The sequence below is a fragment of the Meles meles genome, chromosome 2 (genome assembly GCF_922984935.1).
Source record: "Meles meles chromosome 2, mMelMel3.1 paternal haplotype, whole genome shotgun sequence".
NCBI classification, from domain to species: domain Eukaryota; kingdom Metazoa; phylum Chordata; class Mammalia; order Carnivora; family Mustelidae; genus Meles; species Meles meles.
The window spans coordinates 29,129,181-29,155,907 of NC_060067.1; the positions used below are offsets into that span (position 1 = coordinate 29,129,181).

General features: G+C 41.0%; 1 protein-coding gene across 1 annotated transcript in view; it reads right to left on the reverse strand.

Annotated features, from left to right (window-relative positions):
* Positions 1 to 382: 382 nt before the first annotated feature.
* Positions 383 to 26,727, reverse strand: part of GABRB1 (gamma-aminobutyric acid type A receptor subunit beta1) — a 399,851-nt gene continuing 373,506 nt past the window's right edge. The window contains exon 9 of the mRNA XM_045997484.1: positions 383 to 9,263. Coding sequence (XP_045853440.1) covers positions 8,916 to 9,263 — 348 coding nt within the window. The 3' untranslated portion in view covers positions 383 to 8,915. The remainder of the gene's footprint in view (positions 9,264 to 26,727) is intronic.

Here is a 26,727-nt window from a genome sequence, read left to right on the forward strand (position 1 = left end):
TCTCCCTGCTCCAGGCATTGGACAACGCTTTGGGTCAGTACTGTAACCCCATCATGATAATTTCTTTCCTCTTACCAGTAACTGGTTCAGAAAGGGTTGTGCAATCCAGCCCTAGCCAAAGGAACGAAAAAGGATGGCTGGGAGAGTTTTTTGGGGAAAGATTCCCTGGCTTTTCTTTCTTTTTTTTTTTTTAAATATTTTATTTATTTGACAGAGAGAAATCACAACGAGGCAGAGAGGCAGGCAGAGAGAGAGGAGGAAGCAGGCTCCCCGCGGAGCAGAGAGCCCGATGCGGGGCTCGAACCCAGAACCCTGGGATCATGACCAGAGCCGAAGGCAGAGGCTTTAACCCACTGAGCCACCCTGGTGCCCCTTCCCTGGCTTTTCAAAAGAGACCTACACAGGACTTTCCCTTGTTTCTGCCACTTGATATAAGTTCCTGAGTATAGCCATGCTGCAACCCCAGTGGGTGCCGACAACATACAGAGTTCGGAAGAACTGGTCCTGGGAAGGGGCCTGGGTCCTGGACGAAGTTGTGCTATTGAAATAATGAACCCAGTAACCACCCTACTCCTGCACTTACTGTTATAAGAGATATCATTTTGATTGCCAAAGTTTTAGATTTTTTTTTGTTACTTGTACCGGAATGAATCCTAATTGCTTTTCTTCTTTGCAAGTATTCATTTCAACTTGGTGAGAACTTGAAGACTTACAAGTGCTTCCTCTGTTTTTAAAAAGATGTCGTTAAATATGAACCTATATCAAGGTAAAATTATGAGAAACCTGAAAAAACTCTAAGCTCACTACTTGAAGAGGAGTTATGAGCACATCGGCACACGGGAAGTTTGGAACAGGAGGTTTTGGAGGGTGTGCGAGGTCAAGGGACAGAATCTTGGGTTAACTTTACAAAAAAGCGCCCATCTCATTGGTAGACTGGTCTACCATGGAAAGGAGGAATTTTTAGGTATTCTCCTAACAATTCTGAATGAAGGTGGGGGGGGCTCTCAGGAGAATAATGGAAGTTGGAGTTGGAAGGTATGTTTGGCAAAAGGAAAGAAGTTAAGAACACCAGTGGGCAGGGATCTCCCTGGAGTTCAGGCTCAGAGGCTGGAATGGGGAGGGCGCATGCTTTAAAAATATGAAAAGCTAGAAATGCTAATCTCAATTTAATAAAGTAAACTTTCAGTTACATCATGGCTGTGCCTAAACATTTGTCAGATTGAACTAGTTAAGTGGGGAATGGGAGGGGGTTTGGTAAAGTGGGGCAGGGAGAGTGGATAACGGAGGTTCTAAAGACCTGGAATGTTTTCCAACCAGGTGCGAGGCGGCCCCTTGTCTAAGAGCTTAACCCTACCTGCTACTCCCGCTTGTGGAGCACAAAGAGCAATGGGGGCCAGCTCTGGGGACAAACGTTGAAGGGCACCGCTACAAACCCCAGGTTTGAGCTACAGTGTTTCTGCTTAGATGCTGCCTAGACCTGGGCTTTTCCACTCCTAAGGGGGTATTTCAGGGCTTTTCCTGACTGAGATACAGAGAGTGGCCTAGAGGAGCTGTATCTTTCAGAGATCTAAAAATAGAGACCACACTGATTTATGCTATCTGAGTCTGTCCAGTGCCCTTGGAGGGTAATATGGTAGTGTAGACCATTACTGAAATTATAAAATGATTTATTTTTGCCATTTGCTTATAAATTTATTTTAAATTTCTAGGTACTGTAACTTCAATGTATGTTTAAAGGAATTTGAAGAGGTATTGAATTCAATTCACTTAACACCAGACAGTTTACCCTGATGACTGACTCCCACAGATAGACAACGAGAACCATTACTGAATTTATGGGGCTGTGTTAGCAGAGCCTACAGTGCTCCTGTATCTTTCCAGTAACTTCCTGGACAAATGAACCTCTCTAAAATTCCTTTTGAAATGTAGCTGGGAACTTGGTTTCCCACTGGTGGAAATCTGGGAGGGAATTTGGGAATCATCTGGTGGCATGTCCGGAACCACTGGGCAGTCCTAGAGGCAACATACAGACCTCATCCTGCAGTCCTAACTCCAGGGTATCCGCCATCCACTATAATTTCCCTCTCTCCACCATGCTGCTCATTTACTGTTAACTTTTTGAAGTTAGTCTTCACATTGCTTGGTGCATGTGTAGAGGACTCTGTTCTCTCAGTAGAGGAAGGCTGTTTGGAGGAAAAAGATGTTCTATATAATTTCATAAGGGAAGTTTGGACAAGTGCTTTATGACTTGTCTTCCTATATTCAGTGTCTGTTAGAAGGCTGGGGGGGGGGTTGGTGGGGTGATGCACAGACATGGAATCTAACAGGAGTAAAAGAGTTCCTAGAGGATGATCTGTAACCAGCGGTGTATGCTGTGAATGAGAAACCATTCTGGAATAATAATAGGTTTCTTAAAGGCGTACAATTAAGGCTGAAGGAGGGCATGAGAAATGAGTTTGACAGACAAGAGCTGATACAGTGTGAACTCACCATCCCGCCACTAGAATGTTGGGGGACGTTCTTGTCATCCAGCTTTGGTGTAGATAATGTGACTTTTCCCAGGTTTGAGCTAATGACTTTTATTTCCATTTTATTTTAAATTGGGCTGAGGGAGACAAGATTTATGTAAACATGTACTCTTGACATACAGGACGGAAAAGCAGAAAAGAAAAATAACGCGAAGCAGTTTGGAGGAGGCTACCCAGACTACAAAGCTCCCTCCAAAGACCTTTTAAAGGCAATAGGACTAAGAATCTGGGGAGATTATGAAGATTCCTTGTTTTGTGAATTGAAGATACACAATACAAGCTATGCAAGGCAAGGGCATAGCTTGTATTGTGTATCTTCAATTCACAAAACAAGGACAAGTCTATGCAAGGGCAAGATAACTTAGGAGGTTTGGAATGAGGAGGAGGCAACATGAATTGATTCCATTGGGTTAAGGCAGGAGGCAAGATGGCGTGCGGTGCTGGGAGGGAATGAGCACGAGAGAGGTAATGTATTTCACATGCAGCCAAACCTGCATGGTGCACACGCATATCGTATTTTAATCATTTTCACCTATAAAAAAGTCATATTGGAAAATGTTCCCCCTTTACTGTTTCTCCTCAAGAGGAAACCCAGGGGGAGGTGAAAGCCAGATGGCAATAGCGATTGCTCTTATTCATCCTTTGGCTTCTAATGGGAGCTGTTTGAAACTAGGTGAATCTGTGACCCTGTGTACCTAAGGCAAATGCGTAATGTTATTTGGCCTCTCTACTCCTGATTTATTTTTCTATTGTTTTCAAGACAGGAAATACTGGTAGAGTCATTATTGAGAATGGGTTTCTTCCCAATCAGCTCAACAATACACCTATTTTTCCCACATTGATTTCCTACTGAAATCTTTGTGATGAGTGCTGGTTGCTCCAGGAGGTGCAAGGTATCTAGCGGCCAATCAGGAACGACTGTGAGCCCCTTGATGTACCAAAGACTTTTTGATGAGGCAAAACAAAACCAAACAAGACAACTGTTAGACCTCTTCCATTCAAATAAGGAAATTCTTGCTATCGGAGAAGTAAAAGTAAACTCAAAACTCTTTATTCTTACCCTTTTAGGAACTTAGTATATTCTGGTTTGCAGTTCTTCTCTTAACAAGGGTTTCCTTTCAAATGTGCCTTGTGAAATTGTAACCTTTAACAATTTTCTGTCAGTTTAGTTGATTTCTGTTATATAGAAAAAGCATGATTAGAGTAAAAGCACAGTGTATTCTGGATCTACAAATCGACTGACCTTGTTAGTTCCTATAGGGCATTTTTCTTATTTGATTACTGATGGACACTGGTTGACACATTTTGGAACCAAAATGATTCTCCGGGTACATGAAATCCTGGTACAAAAAGTCCTGCCTTGCCAAGTTCTTAGCTCCAAGAAAGACAGGGTTCGTTCTAAAAATGTTACTAAGAAACCAATCTATGTCCCGGCTTGCTGAGATATTCTGGATTTCTGCAGACTCCATCACCTTCTCTGGGACTGCCAGCTGGCGTGAAAACACAGCGTATGCCTGAATGTCCCAGCCTTCTGACGTCTTTTTCAAGAATATCAGGACTTGGGAGAAATATATGTGAAAACATTTAATTACCAGATTCTAAGTTTAACTAACACATATCAAACACAACCCTGGGCCCCCAGTTGAAAAATACTTGCTTTAATTGCTAATCTCTCTCTTTACCTTTTAGAAACAGTAACATAGTTACCTCTGCATTTTTTGAGGGATGCATCAGCCCGTTGGTGTTTCAGTGTCATTTGCTGTCTCTTCCTTTTCTCCTTCCCGTCATTTGGACATTTGACTGTGTGTTTACCCTGATCAAACCCATCCATTCACTTCTATTCTCATTAAAAGTTCTGGGAAATATTGTGGAAGGAAAAAAAGTTCGAAGCTAGAGCTATCGGTGCAAAGGAAGCTTTGGATTACCTGTGGATTTTGAACATCTCTTCCATTCCTGACCCCTCAACAGCATGGAAAATTTGGTATTTCGATATATGAATAGCCACGAATGACTGATACAAACACGTCTACTTTTCACAACACGGTTCCAGAAGCAGTTCGCTACAGTTCCTGTCTCTGCTGGCGCGCCATTCCCATACCCCACCAGAGTGCAGCCGTCTCTGTGGCTACTGTTCCTTTCTGTGGGGTGGGGGCACGAGGCAGGGAGCATAGACGCCTGGCGGAGTCACACAACCACACACACAAAATGGCAGAGAAACAGCAAGAGCGAAAGAGATTCTGGTTTGGGCCCAAATCACTAGTTGCTTCACTTCGTGAATAAAAGCAAGTGCCTTAGAAGCTGACATTATTTACAATGCTCAGATTGTTCAAACACCCACCCAAAGCCGAAGACCACCACGCAACAGGGAACAAGTCAATGAACTATGTACAGAATTTACAAGGAAGTTTACATAATATTCTACATTCTGTTCACAAGTTTACCTTTGTTCACTTTCAGGAAACTGAGATAACGTCTTCATTTTTCTTTCTCATCCCAGTAATCGCTGATTGAACCAACACGAACAAATAATGGTACATTCCTTTTTCCTCCCTCCTGGGATACAGGATTACATTTTGTTTAGGAAAAAAAAAAGGGGGGGGGCACATCACCCGTTAGTGAGACACTATTCAAAATTGTCCATGTAAGAAATCTTGGAGGTCGTCTCCTTCTAGCATTATAAATATTGTTTGTTTGTTTGTTTAACTTGGCGAATTTCAACTGAGTTCTTTCATAAATGAATATTTATAAAGGAGTCATTGATTTTGGAAAGATGGAATTTAGTCAACATTTCTGTGTATAGTACGTAATGTTTGCTTAAGGAAAGTCTATCCTTGGATCCATAAACCAAACTTTATTCTCTGCACCACATTTTTCTCTTTGCATTTTCAGGATCTTTCGTTGCTCATAATGCACAATAAAGATGGCATATATGATATGAGAACACGTATCATTTAGCCAGCAGAATCACCAACCAGTCTGCTGTTTCTGTTTGGCGGTACAGAGGATGGAGGCAATAATCCTGGGTAATTTACCCCCGAGTGTGTCTTTACCTGGGTCTGCCTCACAAAGCTGTTAAGTGTAACATAGGTCACCCCTGATATGTGAAGCCAATGAACATGAGTGGGAAAAATGAGTGCGTAGTCATCATTGTCAAATGAAAGAATGGGTTTCCGCTGGGTCTACACAGGCTACATCTATAACACAGCTTATGTGCCACTTTATGAACTGCGGACGTGGGGTCCCCTGGACATGACTGGCATAGGAGAGTGAGTCTACACAGTCTTCTGCTTCTGCTGCCACTCAGTAATGCAGGAGAGTATGGCTATTTTCATGGCAAAAAGAAAACAACCCAGGAATACCTAGATGGTGACCCCTTGATAATGTCTTGATCTGTATCTTTCAGGAATGGGGACCAGCCTGAGGGCACTTAGGAATGTCTAACAACTTTTATGTACATCATTTAGAGCAAGACAAGGGAGAGAGGTAGGGAAGGAAGGATTTTTTTCCATGGACTGTTAAGTCCAGAGGGAGTGTGGGTGGGGGCCGAGGAGGAGGGGATTTGGCTGGGAGGTGTCCAGAAGAAGGAAGTGGGGACAGAGGTCATGAACCAGAAATATGTCAGCTTGTCCATTTTTCAGGCTCCCATTGCCTCTAAAATCAAAGCTATTTAAATAGGAAATAGCAAATAGCTATTTAATTTTCAAATAGCAAATAGCTATTTGCACCATCCTGTGTCCTCTATAGCCCAGGAGGACATACAGTGACACCATTTTGTGCCCAATGGTAGATTCACGTTCACTAATCTTTCATTTTACAAAGGTTAGGATATAAGAATTTAAAGTGTTCTCTTTTTCTCAGAGGCGCTTTACCTTTTATCTATAAACATCAAATTCCTTAGACTTTGAAGGCAGGATTTAAAAAAATCATAAAATTAAAATTACCTCAGTCTTTTCTAAGGAGGACGATCTAAACAGATGAATAAAGAAAATTTGTTTTTTGTTACGGACATAGATTATAGACACTTCCTTTCTCATTTAGCATTTCATCCTTAAAATCTTTTTCAAGAGTTTTGACACCAGAAGGATTCATTCCTGTTGGGCAACAGCCAACAATCTCCCTTCCTGTGTTTAAATACGCAGTGGTTCCTGGATGGTCATTGGGAATATTAACCTCCCAGTATGGTCATATTCCATTCTATTTGGGCATTTCTTGATGGCAAAGCATCTTTCCCAGCCAAGAACTAGTCAGTTGCAAAATGGATCTCTTCATCCCCGGACGCTGGAGATTCTCTTGACCAGGGGACTGTGATTCTGCAAACTGTAACGCTAAATGAGAATTTGGTCCCCAATCTCTACTAATTTCTTATGAAACCATTGAGATAATTTTCGCAGTAAAAGCACAGTTTCTATATTCTTACTAATGTGTATTATCTGCAGCCATAGCCATTCATTTATTTGGGAGTTCTCTTTTCTTGTTGCTTTCTAAAAAGAGTATCTCAATGCTCTGTCTCCTTGGGGTTATCAGCAGGAATTTGACCTTATCTTTCCAAGTAAGACTATAATTTCTAGCAGCTGATGCTTTTGTAAACACAGACCCTCATCACAGCCTTAGGAAGAAAGCCAGATCATCAAATGATGCAATCATCCTTATTATTACCTCAACCCTTATTTGACATCCAGAGATCAGATTCCAAACAAATTGCCTCCATCACTGGTTGGTCATTTCAGGGTCTCACTCAACCTTGCAAATGAACATAGAGAATTCTTAGCTACTCATACTGGGGGAAAAAAAATGAGGCTTTAATGACATAAAATGGGATAAACCCCAATGTAGCTGGTTGGACACTTTAGAAGTGTGTGTTGGGCCAATAAGGGATGCCCCTTCAGTGACTCATGACCACAGTAATCCATGAGCAGAGATAAGGCAGAGCAGTAATGACAATGATTCATGAGTCCAGACACGTTCTATGCTTTAGGGGCTGGTATGCATGTTTGAAGGCCCAGTGATTTTGTCATTGTTGTTGTTATCTGTGGTTTTCCTCTTTTGAAGTTGTTCTTTAAAATAGAAATCTGGCCTCAGGGGAGAAGGGCAGCAAAGTGGGTGTATGTGCATTTCCGGAAGCATTCATTTCATACTTTGGAATGCAGAGCTCAGAGAGCAGAGCCCCAAGGTGCTTGCCGAGGCTTGTCCAACAAGACCGGTCACCATCAGGTGCTGCTCTCTGGAAGGCTATGAAATATACACTATTTGATTGAAGATTTGGCAGTTTAGGTAACTGCCCAGGCACCCTTTTCACAGCACATAAGACTTGCCTTCCTCATGGAAAGGACAATTTTTTTTTTTTTTTTTCCCAAGCAAAATACGCTCACTCTCCCATTATGGAAGCCCTCCTTCTCCATTCTCATCCCCTACTCTCTGGAGCAGGGACAGGGGACATTCGCAGGCATGGCTTCAGGGCACAGAGGCGATGAAATGAGTTCAAGGCTGCTCATTTGAATACTTAAGGAAATCATCATTGCCCCAGACTCCTTATTCTCAACGAAAGAAAAATGTTCTCAATGGCCACCAGGATGGATTCTAGTGCTAATTTGAAATCTGCTTGCAAGTCGGAGAAGGAAGCGTTTTTGTTTTTGTTTTTGTTTTCCCCCAGAATATCCAGTTTAACGGTGAGGTGAAGATGGCAGATTTTTGGGCTCAACCTCCTCGGCCCTGGTCAATCCCTCCCTCCTCTTCCGTGGAGCTGGGACCCCTTCTACAAGGGAGTTTTGGGGACTTGAGCTTGGAGGGGAATCTTCCTTCCTGTCTAGGCTCCTTCTATCCCCCCTTCTTCCTGGAAATCTGTAACTTGTCAATGGCTTTGTTTTTTCTTCTGAGATCCTGGAAGTTGTGTTGTTTTTTTGGCAGCATGAGATTGTTACAGTTTCCCAGGAAGCGGTGCGCGCACAGAGCTAGGTCCTCTTTTCAATCGTATTTAAAAAATAAATCAGTAAAATCCAGGTAAAGTAAGAAGGACTGCTAAAGATCTATCTAACTCCTCTCTTTGTGTGGGGTGTGTGTGTGTGTGTGTGTGTGTGTGTGTGTGTGTTTGTAAACATGGCAATTACTAGAGCTCTGAAAGAGCGGATAACCTGGACCACAGAGACTGGAAAAAAAATAGAGTTTTTTTGGTGTGTGTATGTGTGTTTTGTTTTCGGAAGTAAACATGGTGCAGTAATAAAATTGATATGCAAGGCCTAAAACCAATTGGATGGCTGAATCTCTTACCTCAAAAAAAACCCCAGCAGGATCGCTGCTGCTGGGCAGGGGGTGGGGGGGACGGAGGTGGGGGCGCCTGTGGGGTTAAGAATCAAGAGGAGAGTAGTCGTTTAGGAACCATGAGGACAGACCTTAGTGTACGTAGTAAAGCCAATAAACGACGTTAAAAAGAGAAAAGGTGATGGGGAAGAACATTCGGGACCACTTGTCTATGGAATTCACATCAGTCAAGTCGGGGATTTTGACTTTGAGCTGCGAGGCGCGCCGGCGGATGCGGCCCTTGCTGTGCGCGCCGTGCCGGTCCAGCCCGCGCCCGTAGCCCTCGCGGCTGCTCAGCGGCTTGCGGTACTGGATGCTGGCGCTGTCGTACGAGTACATGCTGGTGGCCTTGGGCTCGCTCACGCCCGTCAGCACCTCCGAGCCGCTCGTCTCGTTCCGGATTTCCAGGGTGCTGAGCAGAATGTTGCCGTGCGCGTCGACCTGGCGAGAAAGGGGCGCGCTCAGCCACAGCGGGAGGGACACTGGCTGTTCTCCTGAACCTGCGGCTCATGAGACGGTCCCGCTGCACGTCCTGCCCTGCGTGCCTGCGGGACTGCAGGATGATCTGTCCTCTATGTAGCTCTCATCATTATTTACCGTAACTACCACCTGTCTGTCTAATCCAACACCTGTCTAAGGTCTCTAAACCGTCATCTATATCCGTCTCTATCTAATCCATCATTATCTAGCTAATCTGCAAGCTACCTATTTAATTCATCACCTGTTTAATCTACCATCTATCTCTCATCTGTCTAATCCTTCATATGTCTACCACTATGCAGTCCGCTATGTATCTAATCTACCATCTAGTTATCTATCATTTATTTATTTATCATACATCTGTTTATCATCTGTCTAATCTACCTTCTATCCATCCATACATCATTTATATGTACGTATACTTATCTATCTATATCATTTATAAATGTGGCATTTTTTTGTTACGAAAGTGGCCCATGGAAGTATGTAAAATGAGAAAACAAACAGAAAACACAAAAAATAAGAAGTGGAAATGTATAATTTCACCTTTAGAGTTCATTATTTTTAGTATCCTGCTAGCCCTCCTGTCTTTTTTCTATTCATATATACTTAACAAACACAAGTTCACCTGGTATGTTTTGCTTTGCAATCTGGTTTGGTGGGTTAATAGTGTACCTGGTCCTATTTCCATGGTAATAATTATTCCTCTGAGATATCATTTACTAACTATTTATATGGATAAAACATAATTGGGTTAATCTATCCTTAGATGTTAAGGCTTGTTTTACTTGCAGTGTTACATAAACAAGCCTGCAAGGGACATCTTTCAGCTAAATCTTTGTGCATCGCCATAATTATTTCCTCAGGCTAAATTGCCAAAAGTAGGTTTCAGGGGTCAAAAGGATATGCCTGGCTTATACTTTGACTTTCCTGTGCGCACTATTATTTATTGTTGCTTCCTGCCATTCGAGTGGTACCTATCCCAGATTGCCTGAGTTTTGTCTATGCTATGCCCACACACATTTATGGAACTACAGAAAATGGGAGCATGTTTGGCCTACAACGTGGCTTTTCTTTAACTTTACTCGATGCCCTTTGCCAACTAAGTTACCTTGAGAGGACATGCTCATTCATGCAAATGAGTCTGAAGTACTTCCAAGGGCAGCACAGGCAGCGGTGTTGGAATCTAGTGTTATAAGCACAGTGCCCGAGTTACAGTAAGTGCTCTATAAATGCGTTCATAGGAAATGAATCTCCGTAAACACTCGAATGCCAAAGGTATAGGTAAGCAGATGAAAGAAATGAGTGACCAAGAAGGAGTAAAGCTTAGGAAGAGGCAAAGACAGAAAAGAAGGGTAGAAAGAGTGGTGGGATATGATGCTGGTACGTCACAGAGGACAGAATGAAAATTTGGGTGTCCGCTATGTGCCTAGCATCATGGTAGCGGGTGTGTATATATATCCATGGTTCGTCACCTGCTACAGCCAACTGCCTCAGGCTTACTCCACTGCTAGGTCTGAGATTACAACCCGTGTCTTGTCTGATTTAAAAAAAAAAGAAAATGTGCTTTTTACTGAGAAAGACCGCTTCCTAGTCGTTGGCCTTCACCACACCCCGCAGTGAATTTAATGATGCATTTGATAGCTTTCAGCTTGGAGGTAGTCAGAGAGACGGTGACTCAACCTGGCCTCTCCCTCCACTACCACCTATCTTTTCCCTCTGTAAATCATGCGGCTGTAGCCTTAACTGAGCTACCCATTATGCCCTCACGGGCGCTTCTACTGGCGGCTTCAGTCAGGGAGTTAATATTAACTTTTGTTGTTAATAACTACTATTTATTGATTCCTACTGCATAATTCATCTCAGTTATTTCTTATAACAACTCTACAAAATATATAATATTATCCTAGTTCAGCAGGTAGGGAAATAGAGCTTCAGGGAGCTTAAGTAAATGACCTGCAATTAAACAAAGAAAAAGTGCTCAATTTGGGATTAAAATACAGGATATTCTTTGCCTTAAATATAACTTTCCCTTCTGTTTGCATGTTAATCAGTGTATTTTCTTTTTTTAAGATTTTATTTATTTATTTGACAGACAGAGATCAGAAGTAGGCAGAGAGGCAGGCAGAGAGTGGAGGAAGCAGGCTCCCTGCTGAGCAGAGCCCGATGTAGGGCTCGATCCAAGGACCCTGGGATCATGACCAGAGCCAAGGGCAGAGGCTTTAACCCACTGAGCCACCCAGGTGCCCCAGTCAATGTATTTTCTTTAAGGCTCAGTTGAAATCCTACTTTTTGTGTGTATACCTGTGTACCTTCCCTGCTTATAGTAACTTCACAAACCAACTTCCTCTCTCTCTTTCTGTCTGTAAACAATATTGAGAACTTACTATGTGTGCCAGGGACAGTACTAGGTGTTGGGGATATGTGTGTGTGTGTGTGTGTGCACATGAGCGCCTGTGCATGCACCTGGATATGGGTGAAAAGTCACACGTATGAAAGTTTACTTAATGAAAGAGGGTGATGGCATTAAAGTGACAAGGAGCAAAGTGCTGAATTCATTAGAAAAGGGATAAGTCCCTTAGGAGATAATCATGGTGCATGTCATTCTGCTAGGCACTGTGCTGTTTCAGTGTACAGTATCATAAAACACGATTTTGTCCTTGAGACAATAATCTCCTTAAAGATACAGGAGTAAGATATAATTGGGGGCAGTGACAAAAGTTTTTAACCAAATGCTACATGGTACAGCATAGACCATGATTAGGGGTTCTTAAAAGTCTGGGGGTCAAGGAAGGCTTCGTAAAGGAGGTGCGGCTTTTCCTAGGCCTTAAAGATGGGTGAAAGAACAAAGGATTCGGAGTTGAAAACTGTGTTCTTGGGGCTCCTGGGTGGCTCAGTTGGTTAAGCGTCTGCCTTCAGCTCAGGTTGGGATCCTGGGATCTTGGGATCTTTGCATTGAGTCTGGCAATGGGCTCCCTGCTCTCTGCCCCTCACTGTGCTCATGCTCTCTCGCACTTTCTCTCTGTCTCAAACAACTAAATAAAATCTTTTTTTTAAAAAAAATATTTTATTTATTTAACAGAGAGAAACCACAAGTAGGCAGAGAGGCAGGCAGAGAGAGAGGAGGAAGCAGGCTCCCTGTGGAGCAGAGAGCCCGATGTGGGGCTCGATCCTAGGACCCTGGGATCAAGACCTGAGCCGAAGGCAGAGGCTTTAACCCACTGAGCCACCCAGGTGCCCCTAAATAAAATCTTAAAAAAAAAAAAAGAAACTGTTTCCTCATCTTGATTTTGTTATTAAATCTATTTCTTTATCTAAAAATACAAGGTTTTCACCAGGTAATCTCAAGGATTTGTTTCTGATTTTTGATAGTCTTTATTATGAATAATATTCTAGGCAGAGGACACAACATACTAAAAACAAAAACCAAACAAACCAAAAACCTTGTAAAATTGAATCACTTGATCTGTACTGTATGCATCATTAAGTTGCATTATTATGGAATCTCCCTAAGTAAACAAGTTACTAGAATTTGGAATCAGCCAGTGAAGCATAAAGATGCTCCTCATTACACAGAAGTCATACAAAAGGCACATTTTATTAAGATATTTTTGTTAACTTCGGTTCAGACTCCAATGAGCCAATAAATTGCATGATCTTTATTAGTTTGTGCAGGTCCTTCAAAATATTTTGTCATTGAGCTAGACATCATAGCTCTAAGTGACATAGAAAATAATCCGGTTCTACAAGTACTCACGAATGCTGATTGCATTACTGCATAGTTGAATCCACGTTATGCTGTTCTTTATCAGGGAAATTTAAGAAGGGTCATGTAACAGTGATGACCCATCTTCAGTCTCTCTCCTCCACACAGTCTAGAATGTCTCCTAAAAGCTAGTGTTACAGACCGTGGCGTGTACGTGTGTGTGTGTGCGTGAACGTGCATGTGTGTGAGACAGAGTGCTTATACATTTCTCCTGAAGTGTGAGTTTTCCTTCCCCACCTCTAAGCTTTTTGCTGCCTCATAATGTGAATGCGTGACAGCAACGCCACTGTTGATGTCAGTGGGTTTCTGGTGGGCTCTGCTTGAACCCCTGCCCTTTGGAGAAGAGTGTCTTTCCTTCCCCCTCAACCATATAAAGACACCCAAGGTGTCCTTAGATCCACAGTGGGCGGCACAGCTTTCCAAAAATAATGTCCCTGGGGAAAGTGGTCGTTGTTTTCTCACATCCTCAGAAGCAGCGAGGGGCCAGGTGGTGGCTGCTTTGTCGATAAGGGATTAACTCATCAACATCTGGGCGTGATCCAGACACCAAAGATTTCATAACCTCGAAGTGGAAGGACGTGAGGCAAATGAAAATATCAACACCCTTGATTTCTAGGGCAGATAAACAGATTTCCCAAAGCACCGCTCATGTTGGATGTAAGTGTTCATGGGGATAATCATTGCCCACTCCTCCTGTTGCCCTAAAGGAAGGGACTCTCCACTCCAGTTCCTGGGAGGGAAACTGAGGGATCAATGCTTCCAGCTTCTCTTCCCCTTCTCCTCTCGCACTGCTCCCCACTGGGCACATGTGGGACAAGGACACAAGCATACTTGGCTCCACGGGTTCTGGGTATTTTTCTCCTTCCTATCTGCTTACAGAAAAGATGCAACGTGGTGAGAGGGATGCGCCTATTGAACCTGCTGGGTTGGTGAGTCAGACCTGCACTCGTTCTGTGATTCCTGTGACTGGGGAGGGAGATAAATCTATCTAAATGGGGTGTGTGTGTGAATTATTACGTTATATTAACTACATATTCTTCCAACCAACAACATTGACTTTTTTTTTAAAGTTTAGAGCATCATTAAACCTAAATTTAGAGCAAATGAATACAACTGTTATTAAGACTCCAGGAGGGTCGACAAATAAACCTTCACTCTTCCCCTTCAGGTAGATGGTCAAAATGTAAGCTTGAGATGACTGATACCAGGGAGCAAAGGGTGTGACTTTGGACTGCAGCCCCAACGGTTCACGAACTGTTCATCCTCACCTCACTCCTTAGTAGGGAGGCATATTTTATGCACTTCAAGAGGTAATTTTTAGGCATACCATGGATAAGCATTTAAAGTGTTAAATTGTTCATTCCTTGCTCATTTTTTCAATAAATGTTTACTGAGTGCTTACTATGTGTCAGGCACTGTTCCAGACACTGATGAGGAAATCAGCTCCTCCATAAATAATAGAACATTACGTTTCACATTTTAGAAATTCAAAGATCTCAACTAAGAAAGCCCCTTACTTTTTTTTACTCTGCTGAACAAACCGTGGGACTCCTTACACCTCCAATCAGTTCTAAATATTTTCCTGGATAATATGACCTCTTTCAAACTCAGGTTACTAACTCTTTTTCCAACAGACTTTTCTGAAATTTGTGAGCATGATATCCGCTTTCTGCCTGCGAACCCTTTCTCTCCTCTTCCCTCCTGAGCGTCTCCTTAAAGCGTGCTGACCACAGGCAAATATTGGAGGGGTTCTCATATAAAAGAAAGCTTGGGGTTTCACACTGTAAGGACCTGAGATGGGGAGGAACAAGCCAGCTTCCAGCTGGTGAACCCTCTCCTGCCTTCCTACAGTGCAGCCCTTACCAACCACAATATCTTAGTTTTAGGATGTGAGGACATAGCAGTTCTGCGAAGATAGCAAAACACACGAGGTTCTGAACCCTTGGCGCTTACATTCTTATGGAGGAAAACAGGCAATGCCCTTCTTCCTTCTAAAATTAGTTTTTAAAAAAATCAGGTGGCATTATGAAGAAAACAAATTATCTGTACACATTGCTGTTAGTGTCTTAGGAAATATGTAGCCAGCACTCTAACTTGGTGATTTTGTGCATGTTTTTCTTAACAGTGCATCCACACTCGGATTTTATTATAATGAATGAAAAATTTAAAGTAATATATATTCCCTTATTTTCTTCTGGACCTTACTACTGAACACACTACACCATAGCTCTTCATGGACGTTTAAAGGTTTCTTAATCTGAAAATAGAGCAGAATTCTTCTTAGCCAACTTGTTCCTCCCCGAGTGTCCCACTAGAATGTTGCTCGAGGAGGCAGGGACTTTGTCTAATTCAATATTGTTTCCCCAGAGCTGAGAAAAGGGCTTGGCATGGGAGCATTCAATAAATATCTACTACATGAATGAATGAATGAATGAATCAATGACAGTACAGCTGTAAAAGGGTTGTGGGTGTCAGCTCAGCTAGGTTACTCAGCTAGCTGTTTAGTCGAGCTCTAGTCTAGAGGTTGTTGTGAAGGTATTTTGTAGATGTGACATTTCTCATCAGTTACTATAAATAAAGGAGATTCCGTTTGATGATGTGGGCTTTACCCCATCACTGAAAAACACTAAAAGCAAAAACTGAAGTTTTCTGGAGAAGAAGAAATTCTGCCTCAAGATAGCACCAGAAATTCTGCCTGAACTTCCAGCCGGCCTTACAGATTTCACCCATAATTGTATGAGCCAAGTCCTTAAAATAAATCTCTTTTTGTATGTATGTTGGTTCTGTTCCTATTGGTCCTGTTTCTCTGGAGAATTCTGACTGACAAAAGGGTATGGCAAAGATCATAAGGGTGGTTTCCAAATGACTAAAACATTGAAGTGGTGGCTGTATTTCTTCCCTCAACAGAACCCTGAACAAATGTACAAATTCATTTTCTAGCTTGGGGCTAGCCTTTCTCCCACTCCTTCCATCTTACTCCCTCTCCCCTTCTCTCCATCCCTAACATCTCCAAACGGTGCCGTAGGCTGTGAAAAAATGTTGCCACTCACTGAATTGAACTGTTCTGGATATTTTCCATATGTAAATATAGCAGAACTCATTTCGGTATAATTGGAATAAAATATAATCTTGTTTTCAGTGGCAGTTTTAAAGCCCTGTTGAGAAATACCTCTGGACTCAATCTACTTTGCAAACAGAAAGTTATTTCCTCCTTGCCAGCCAATTCAATTAGATTCACATTTATTGAGTGGTTCTGAAGTCCAGCACAGGAAGCCAAGGAGAGGGATGTTCGAACAGGAGGAGCTGCCTTTCAGAAGCCCACAGTCTATTTAATTGAGATTGTCCAGTGCGAATGGCCGCCTTCCCCTGAAGGGAGCAGAGAGCCACAGAGCCAAGTCTCACATCTGCCCATCCATCTTGCTCATAGAATGTATCATGTTCCTGCTGTTGCTGTCAGTCATCAGCTCTCACCAGGGCTGCCAGATGGCAACCCTTTCATCTCAAGTTCCTGAAACCTTTTGGTTTGGTGGTGGGAGGAGGATGGGAGGCTTTGCTGAAGATGATCTGCGTGTCTCTTTGCCAGTCCTGACAACTAGTGGTAGAAGCAGAAACTTTAGTGTCCTTTCAAGAAGTTATAGAAGACAGGGCAAACCTATGTTAATCTAAATGAATGTGCACTCTCTTATATAGGAATTAGAGAAGGAAAAAGAAGTAAATGAAACAAGTGGGCAATTTTCCAGAACTTTACTCAGGTAGATAAATTTCTCCCGGATCCCCTTCCCTTGCCTTGTTTCTCCCATTCAGTGTATGACTAGATTCAAATGGCTTTACATTTGAACACGGCCTGATTCTGACCACTTTTCCCCATCGTCATGTCTGACTGCGTAATTGATCTTCCTCTTTCCAGGAAGGAAGCCCGGTGGTCTTTTCTCTATGTAGCAGCTGGGGTAATACTTTAAAAATGTAAACCAGACCATGTCTCCTCCGTTTAAATCTAGCTACTCTCCAAGACAAAGAATAAAATCCAGATTTCTCATGCAAACCTGCAAAGCACCCCGTGGTTGAGCTCCAGCAGGGATCTCTGCCCTCACTTCCTACCACTCTGCCCCTGGAGTTCTCTGCTCCATCCATACTGGTCTCTTGTTGGCTGGCCCCTGATGCTCCTAAGACCTCAGGGCATTTTCACCTGCTGTTCCTCTCGCCTGGAATGATCTTCCTCAGATGGCTACCTGCCTAGCTCCTCACCATTTTTGCCACTATCATTATCATCATTTGCCCTTATACCATGTATTTATTTACACATTTGTGATTCAGCTGTGTTGTAAGCTTCAGGAGGGCAGCTGCTCTTTCGTTACTTTCGTTGTCTATTGTTGTATATCCCCTGTGCTCTTCCAGAAAAGATGCTGATACTGCGAAGGAGGGGCTGAGTAGATGTCTATAGAATGAAGAACTCTGAAACCCAGACGTGGAGTTGTCTGTCTGAACGCCGTTTGAGTTTCAATGGCCAAGGACATGTAAGTGGTTAGAATCTCTAGGGTCACGGTTCTCAGACATTATTGTGCATCTGAATCTTCTGGGAAGCTTGTTAGAAATAAATGTTTGAGCCCATTTCATCCTAAATTAAGGTCTTCTCGGACTGCGTTTTACACAAGCATTCCAAGGGTCCTAGCTGATTTTGGTGCGTCTAAAAATCCACAAAGCAGTTAACTTATTTCAGGCAGCTAAGAATGAATTACAAATGTGCACTGTTCAAGCCTGAGAGATACATAACATCAAGGCTGGGGAGTAATATCTTAAGCTGTTGTGAGTGGGAATTTATTAGCTTTGAGGAGAGAATGATAAAAACAAGAAAACAAACTATTTTATACATAAGATCATTTTATACATGGGCTTAGGGAGTCCCAATATTTGAGATGAGTGCTTTTTACAATTAAATATGAAATGCATTATAATCAGCAAATTCATGGAATTGTGAATGATGCAAATAATGGCCATTTTTTGGGCTTCATCTTTAGTGAATCCTCTTTTTTTTATTTAAAGATTTTATTTATTTATTTGACAGACAGAGATCACAAGTCGGCAGAGGCAGGCAGAGAGAAAGGGGAGGAAGCAGGCTCCCCGCTGAGCAGAGAGCCAGATGCGGGGCTCCATCCCAGGACCCTGAGGTCATGACCTGAGCCCAAGGCAGAGGCTTTTACCCACTGAGTCACCCAGGTGCCCCTTAGGGAATCCTCTTAAAATATTCATCCTAAATCTCTTCAGTAACATTTTGCTCTTCAGGTAAACAAAAGAGGGATTTTGGTCAGAGTAACCATTGTTTTTCACATAGTCAAAAAGGAGATATTTAAAGTCTGTGACGTCAATGTGCGTGTGACTGTCTTGGGGTTTGTGGGATACTGCACTTATGTGGATAAGTCCTTGTTACTGTATCACTTTAGTTATGATCTTCTTACTGTATTAGCCATGGTTTCCTAGATAATCAACTATGCACATCTACACTTTATTCCTCCCAAATGGAGAATATGATGAAGTAAAGGCAGAGTGGAGTCATCAAACACTTTAGATTCTAATATAGAGATTTCAGGAGAAGGAATTGCTGAGAAAAGTGTTGGGGTGCGTGGGTGGCTCAGTTGGTTAAGAGTCTGATTGATTTGGCTAAGGTTATATGATCTCTGGATTGTGGGATTGAGCCCTGTGTGGGCCCGCGGACATCCTGTCAGGCTCTGTGCTGGGCGTGGAGTTTTCTTTTTTTTTTTATTTTTTAATTTATTTTTTTTTTTTTAAAGATTTTATTTATTTATTTATTTATTTGACAGAGAGAGAGATCACAAGTAGGCAGAGAGGCAGGCAGAGAGAGAGGAGGAAGCAGTCTCCCTGCAGAGCAGAGAGCCCGATGCGGGGCTCGATCCCAGGACCCTGAGATCATGACCTGAGCCGAAGGCAGCGGCCTAATCCACTGAGCCACCCAGGCGCCCCGGGCGTGGAGTTTTCAAGATTCTCTCCCTCCCTCTGCCTCTGCCCCCACCTCCCTCTCTCTAAAAGAAAAAGTATCAACATAGGTTGAAAGCAATCTACTAATAATACATACACACCTATCATCACTATTGACTATGCCTAATCAAAATAAATGTCCTTCATTGAAAATAATTATTATATAGATTTTTAAATTTTGAAGGGTACCAAACAGTTTTCACTTTAAGAGGGGCTTAAAAGTTTCATTTTTGTAACATTAGGAATATAATAGGAAAAAATGTTTCCAATTACACATGAATTTTAAGAGCATCCTATTTGGTTTTATAATTCATTAATTCATTAGTTCACTTATTTTAAAATCATATAAGTGCCTGATTTGTACCAAGCTCTAAGACGTGCATTGGAATACCAAAAGTGGAAGAGAAAAGTGTCTGCATTCAAGGCCTCTTCTGTTTTTCTTTATAGCATTTTTATTATCTGGCATTTTATGTGTGTTTATGGGTTGTCCTGTTCATTGTTTCGGTGTGAGGTATTTGTGTGTACGACATTCATTGTCTTTCTCTCTCATCCAAATGAAAGGTTTCGTTTTATTCATTGCTGACTATACCCAGTGCATAGAGGGTATTCCCATAGTGTGTTGTCATTAAATATTTGTTAAAATTAAATATGAAATATTCTCAAATTAAAAAACAAGTAAGCGTAGTGTGCAGTAGAAAGCTGTAGGAGAAGTATCAGCTTAGCTTGACTAGTGAGGGAAGTCAGACAAGAGGTGAATTCTGGGGGATAAGCCAAAGTTACTGAAGAGTGAAAACATGGCAGTCTGGGAAAATGGTGAGCTGTACTTCTGGAAAAAAGAGTGTGTTGGTGAAAGGGGGAGCAAGGAGGAATGAAGGAGAAGAGGAAAGCAGAATGAAATCACAGTGAGAGCTGGATTCCACTTTAAGGAATATGGTGGATATTTTCCTTTAGGCAGAGTTGAAGGTGGCTTATGGTGGATGCCTATTGGTTTGACCTGTCTGGTTCCATTTCATCTTCTGATAACATTACCTGACATTCCCTGGTGCATGTAGCTGAGTGCATGGGCCTAAGTGCATCTTTGAGGCTCCAGGGATAGGCATGTGACCCAGACTTGGGCATCTAGTGTTTTCTGTCTTCCTGGTCAGAGAGACTGATTTCTGCATGAGAATATGACTCAAGTTGATCCAAAAGGTTTAATCCTAAGTTTTTTTTTTCGTTTGTTTGTTTGTTTTTTGGTAACTCTTGCATTTAAGACAGTACTTTTGGGTTAAGGTTATAAAGCTTTGAACATAAGAAGTTAGGCATTTTGGAACCTAACCGAGGGAAGGGTCTACTGAAAGTAAAGCCAATATAAAGGAAAGCAGAGTTAAGAGATGAAGAGAGATGTTTTCTGATGACATTGTTTAAATATCTGGATATAGCCACATGTGAAATTAAAGCCATTCATGGACCTTCCATTTGTATGTGCAAAAAACCTCCCTAAAACCCAGAAAACAAAAAGAGCGCAAAAATAAAAAAAACCCCCTTTTCCTTAAGCCTGTTATGTAAATTCAATTTCTTTCTCATTTACAGAAGAATTCTAGCTGTTTGAATATAGAAGAAAATGGACACTAGATGCACAAGAGAAAATGAGAGAGAGAGAGAGAGAGAAGGAAGGAGAGGGAGGGAGGAAGGGAGACTGATTTGGAGATTCCTAGAAAGGAAAATAAGACTGTGGAAGCATCTAGAGATGAGCTACATTAAGCCAAGACTGGAGAACAAAGCATGAACTGAGCCAGATTTGGGCAGGGATTTGAGGACTAAAGATGTTCATGAAATGTTAACACAGGCTGTCATTAGAAATCAAAGGTCCCGCCTGAATTTCACCAAAATCGAAGAGGCTAAGTCAGAAATGTTAAAATTTCATCAGTGGTTGAGCGAAGTGTCCTAGTTGGCTTCAGGACAAGGCAGCAATGTGGGGTAGGTCCCAGGCTCAAAGGCTAATAATGTACGTATCCATCTGTGTCAAGCTAGTTTTAAGGAAAGAGCTGTTGACTTCCAGGATGCCTGTTTTGACATGCATTAGGTATCCTGGAATTAATCACAGTACAGAGCTGATTTCCATTTAGAAAGTTGCCTGAAAGTGTACATGTCTAAAAGTGTCTGAAACTGTAGATGAAACACTACAGAGACTAGGAATGAGAGAAAAGAGGCCCCATTACAGTATCAATATTTGGCTCTGAAGGGAAATTCTATTTATCAACTGTTAGGGTTATAATTGCACATTTGGTGTGAATTTTTGGCAGATCCTACTGATGTCCCCCATGACTTCAAACAACTTTGAATCAGTACCTGATTACAGACTACCATACAACTGTCTCCCCTTAGGTGAATCTATTTGCAAATGGGAAAGCATGTGGCCAACCTACTCAACCATGTCTATTCCAGGTTAGTGTAAAAGTGGCTCAGAAGTGGCTTACTTACAGACTACTTATACTGTGAAATCGATCTTTCAAAACCCTCAATACCATCTCTAGCTCAAAGGATGCCTGAGGGGTTCATGAATCTACAGTCTTTATCACCTTGGAGGTTGAAACTCTCCTAATGTGTGGATTCAGCATCTGTACTCCTATAAAAGGATGCTTCAGCGCAGCCGATGGAAATATAAATCAAGGCAAAGGAAGCCCTTCTGACGCTTCAGTACTAATAACCCTTGACATGACTGCCCAGCCACGGCTATCAAAAGTAATGTGTAATAAATGAACGACATCACGCTGTGCTCTATGGTACCAAGGCAAATATTAGGGTTCCTCAAATGAAAATTGTCTGGGACCACAGCACATATATCATTTGAATTCAGCTGTTTACAAGTATCTAAAAGGAAAGGGGAGGATCATCCAACCAATATAGGAAAGGAAAAATCTCATATCATTTTCTATTTTTTTATAAAATTTAACCAGGGGTAACATTCTTAAATACCACACAGGTGGCATTATTATCTTAACTGCTGGAGATAATACAGTGAACAGATGAAGTAATACACTTGCTTTTTTATTGAAGATTATATCTATCTGCTGTTAGAGGACACTGCCATTCAGAATGAATAGTGGGGATTGATATAAATCATGCTTTAAATATATTAAAAATCAAAGTGATAGAAACGGTAAGAAAGTTTGGAGCAGAAACTAAAGTGGACTATAGATAGTCTTTTTCTTACTTATTATGAATATGTAAAGGTCTTATAAAATATTATAATGTAACATTCAGTAACTTGGGTGGTATCTAAGAACTCATCCTAAATGGAGAAGGGTTCTCTAGGATTTATTCATTCAACAAATATTTATTTATTGTTTTTGTTTTTTGTTCTCTGTTCTAGCCACTGAGTAAAGAACAATAAACTTAATAGACAAGGACTTTGATGCCAATCCTTGGGAAACTTGCAGTTTAATAGAGAGACAGACATTAAAAAAATAACTAAGTAAATATGTATTCACTATTGTGGTAAATTCTGTGGTGGAAAAGCATTAGGATATGGTGAGGACAAATAACAATGGTATAAAATATAAACCAACAGTGGGTTTGGTCAGTTAAGGCATCCTTGAGGTAGTAGCATTTACGACAAGAACTAGTGCAATGGAAAAACTGAGAGATGGCCAATGTTAACATTAATTTCACTAATCTTTTATTTAATTATTTTAGAGTGTGGGCATGTGATGGGGGAGGGGCAGAGGGAGAGAGAGAGAATCTTAAGCAGGTTCCATGCTCAGTGCAGAGCCCAGCAGGGGTTTACTCTCACAACCCTGAGATCATGATGTGAGCCAAAATCAAGAGTTGGATGCTTAATGGACTGAGCCACCCAGGTACCCTATTCTTGTTTTTTAATCCTTCCTTCTGTTGTATAGAATCTGGTGCTAAACCATCTAATGCATTTTTTCAATTCTATGATTTCCACTGGTTATTTTCCATAGTTTCAAATCTTTTTCTGAAACTCCCCATATCTTCATATATTATATTAATCTCTTCCTATGGACTTTATTTTAAGCTTTTTATTTGGAAATTATTGTAGATTCCTAGAAAGTGGCAAAGAGTGCACAGAGAGGTCCCATGAATCCTTCACCCAGTTTCTCCCATTGACTACATCTTATTTAACTATTGTTCACTAATACCCAGGAAACTGACATTGGTATAAAGTGTATCTAGCTCTCTGTAATTCTCTGTAATTCTATTACCTGTGAAGATTTACATAACGACCACTACAAGATACAGAACTATTCCACCACTGCAAAGATCTGCCTTGTGCTACTTCTTTCTAAACAATACCACTCAATTCCTCCTCTCAATCACCAACCCCTGGCAACGACTAACTTATTCTTCAATCTCTATAATTCTGTTATTTCAGGCATATTATATAAATAGAATCATACAGTGTATAATCTTTTATGATGGGCTTTTTTCCCCACTCAGCATAATGGCCTTGAGATCCATTCAAGTTGTGGCATGTATCAATAGTTCATTACTTTTTATTGGGCTTGTGTACCATATTACGAATATACTAGTTTGTTAAACCATTTGCCTATTATAGAGTATTTCAGTTGTTTTCAGTTTTTGACTCTTTCCTATGAACTTTCTAAATATGTTAATTATAGTTATTATTAATTGTGGTCCTTACCTCTTAAGTCAACATCGAGACTTTTGCAGTTTGTTTCTAGTGTCTAAATTTTTTCTCTTGAACATGTTTTCCCTCATGCCTAGTAATTTTTTTATATATTAAATATAATATATTTTCCTGATGAATGTTGGGTTTTAATGGACAGTTAAATTACTAATAGGTCACCTAGAATGTGTAGTGACTTGGTTTTATGTGTAGTTAGGTTGAGTCTATTTTAGTTTTTCCTTGACTCAAGGAGAATCCCTTATTTTTGTTCTTTTTAAACCTTTCAGCTATTTTTCCTTTCCAGACTTCTTAGCATTTTGTACATTTGTAGTTCAGGGATCAAGGATGGATTTGTGGGAAGTTTATATTCAGGTTCTGAGTTTCTCTTGTGGTTCACTTTCTAAGATTTCTAGGAGCTCTGGGAGTTTCAAACTCCATGTTCTGACTCATCAAACCAATAAAACTTTAGTTTTTTGTCTTTTTTCCTGAAGTTCTGCTGGCCCACATCCCCAGACTGGTGGGGAGAGGCCTCAGGGCAAAGATGTAAATAGAGATTTCACACAGGGTCATTTTCTTCCTTTGAGGGTTGATTCTCTTTTGGTTTTTGCTTGGTTTTAGTTGTTCTTTTATGTTCTCAGGCAGATTTTAATAGATTTTTGCTCAGAGTTTATAATTTTTAATCCACAGGAAGGTTAGTCCAATATAAACTACTTTTTCATGTCTTAACATGATGTGTTTATTAATTTTGGCATAATTTTGTCTTTGTGTTTCTGTGAAAAGCATTTGTGGAGTTTTTAGTCCAGGTGTCCACGGATAAAAATGCATTTTTATCTTCTTTAAGTGTTTCATCTCCTGACAAATGGCGGATTTTTCTGTGCTTTCTACTGGGATTAAAATTTAAAGAGTCAAATTTACCTGGGCTAAGACTTTCCTGATTTGTGATCCAGTGAAATCTTACTATGTTTGAGTCCAATGTTAGTCAAAAAGCCTGCTTATCAGTTAGACAGACACATTTTACTTATTTATTTTCCAGTCACTAAGTCCTCTTCAGAGCAATATATACTATACCTCTCAGTATGATATGACATACAAGGTTTTCCTTTTGCCTTTATGTGTCCCATACCACCCTAGAAAAGTTCTTTTATCAAAGAACTGGTGTGGAATCAAGGCAATAGCCACAGAGTTTGGTTAAAGTTTGTTTTATGGGGGTGCCTGGGTGGCTCAGTGGGTTAAATCCTCTGCTTCAGCTCGGGTTGTGATCCCAGGGTCCTGGGATCGAGCCCCGCATCGGGCTCCTTGCTTGGCAGGAAGCCTGTTCTCCCCCTCTCTCTGCCTGCCTCTCTGTCTACTTGTGATCTCTGTCTGTCAAATAAATAAATAAAATCTTTAAAAAAAAAGTTTGTTTTGAGAGTATCATATGGTTCTTGTTCTTTCTTTTATTAATGTGTTCTATCACATTGATTGATTTGCAGATGTTGAACCAACCCTGCAGCCCTGGAATATATCCCACTTGATTGTGGTGAATAATCCTTTTAATGTACTGTTGAATTCTATTGGCTAGTATTTTGGTGAGAATTTTTGCATCTGTGTTCATCAAGTATATTGGTCTGTAGTTCTCTTTTTTGGTGGGATCCTTGTCTGGTTTTAGGATCAAGGTGATGCTGGTCTCATAAAATGAGTTTGGAAGTTTTCCTTCCATTTCTATTTTTTGGAACAGTTTCAGGAGAATAGGAATTAGTCCTTCTTTAAATGTTTGGTAGAATTCCCCTGGGAAGCCATCTGGCCCTGGGCTTTTGTTTGTTTGGAGATTTTTGATGACTGTTTCAACCTCCTTACTGGTTATGGGTCTGTTCAGGTTTTCTATTTCTTTCTGGTTCAGTTGTGGTAGTTTATATGTCTCTAGGAATGCATCCCTGCACAGGGATGTCCATTATCACCACTGCTATTCAACATAGTACTAGAAGTCCTAGCCTCAGCAATCAGACAACAAAAAGAAATTAAAGGCATCCAAATCGGCAAAGAAGAAGTCAAACTATCACTCTTCGCAGATGATATGATACTATATGTGGAAAACCCAAAAGACTCCACTCCAAAACTGCTAGAACTTGTACAGGAATTCAGTAAAGTGTCAGGATATAAAATCAATGCACAGAAATCAGTTGCATTTCTGTACACCAACAACAAGACAGAAGAAAGAGAAATTAAGGAGTCAATCCCATTTACAATTGCACCCAAAACTATAAGATACCTAGGAATAAACCTAACCAAAGAGGCTAAGAATCTATATGCAGAAAACTATAAAGTACTCATGAAAGAAATTGAGGAAGACACAAAGAAATGGAAAAATGTTCCATCTCATGGATTGGAAGAACAAATATTGTGAAAATGTCTATGCTACCTAAAGCAATCTACACATTTAATGCAATCCCTATCAAAATACCATCCATTTTTTTAAAGAAATGGAACAAATAATCCTAAAATTTATATGGAACCAGAAAAGACCTCGAATAGCCAAAGGAATATTGAAAAAGAAAGCCAAAGTTGGTGGCATCACAATTCCGGACTTCAAGCTCTATTACAAATCTGTCATCATCAAGACAGCATGGTACTGGCACAAAAACAGACACATAGATCAATGGAACAGAATAGAGAGCCCAGAAATAGACCCTCAACTCTATGGTCAACTCATCTTTGACAAAGCAGGAAAGAATATCCAATGCAAAAAAGACAGCCTCTTCAATAAATGGTGCTGGGAAAATTGGACAGCCACATGCAGAAAAATGAAATTGGACCACTTCCTTACACCACACACGAAAATAGACTCCAAATGGATGAAGGACCTCAATGTGAGAAAGGAATCCATCAAAATCCTTGAGGAGAATGCAGGCAGCAACCTCTTCGACCTCAGCCGCAGCAACATCTTCCTAGGAACATCGGCAAAGGCAAGGGAAGCAAGGGCAAAAATGAACTATTGGGATTTCATCAAGATCAAAAGCTTTTGCACAGCAAAGGAAACAGTTAACAAAACCAAAAGA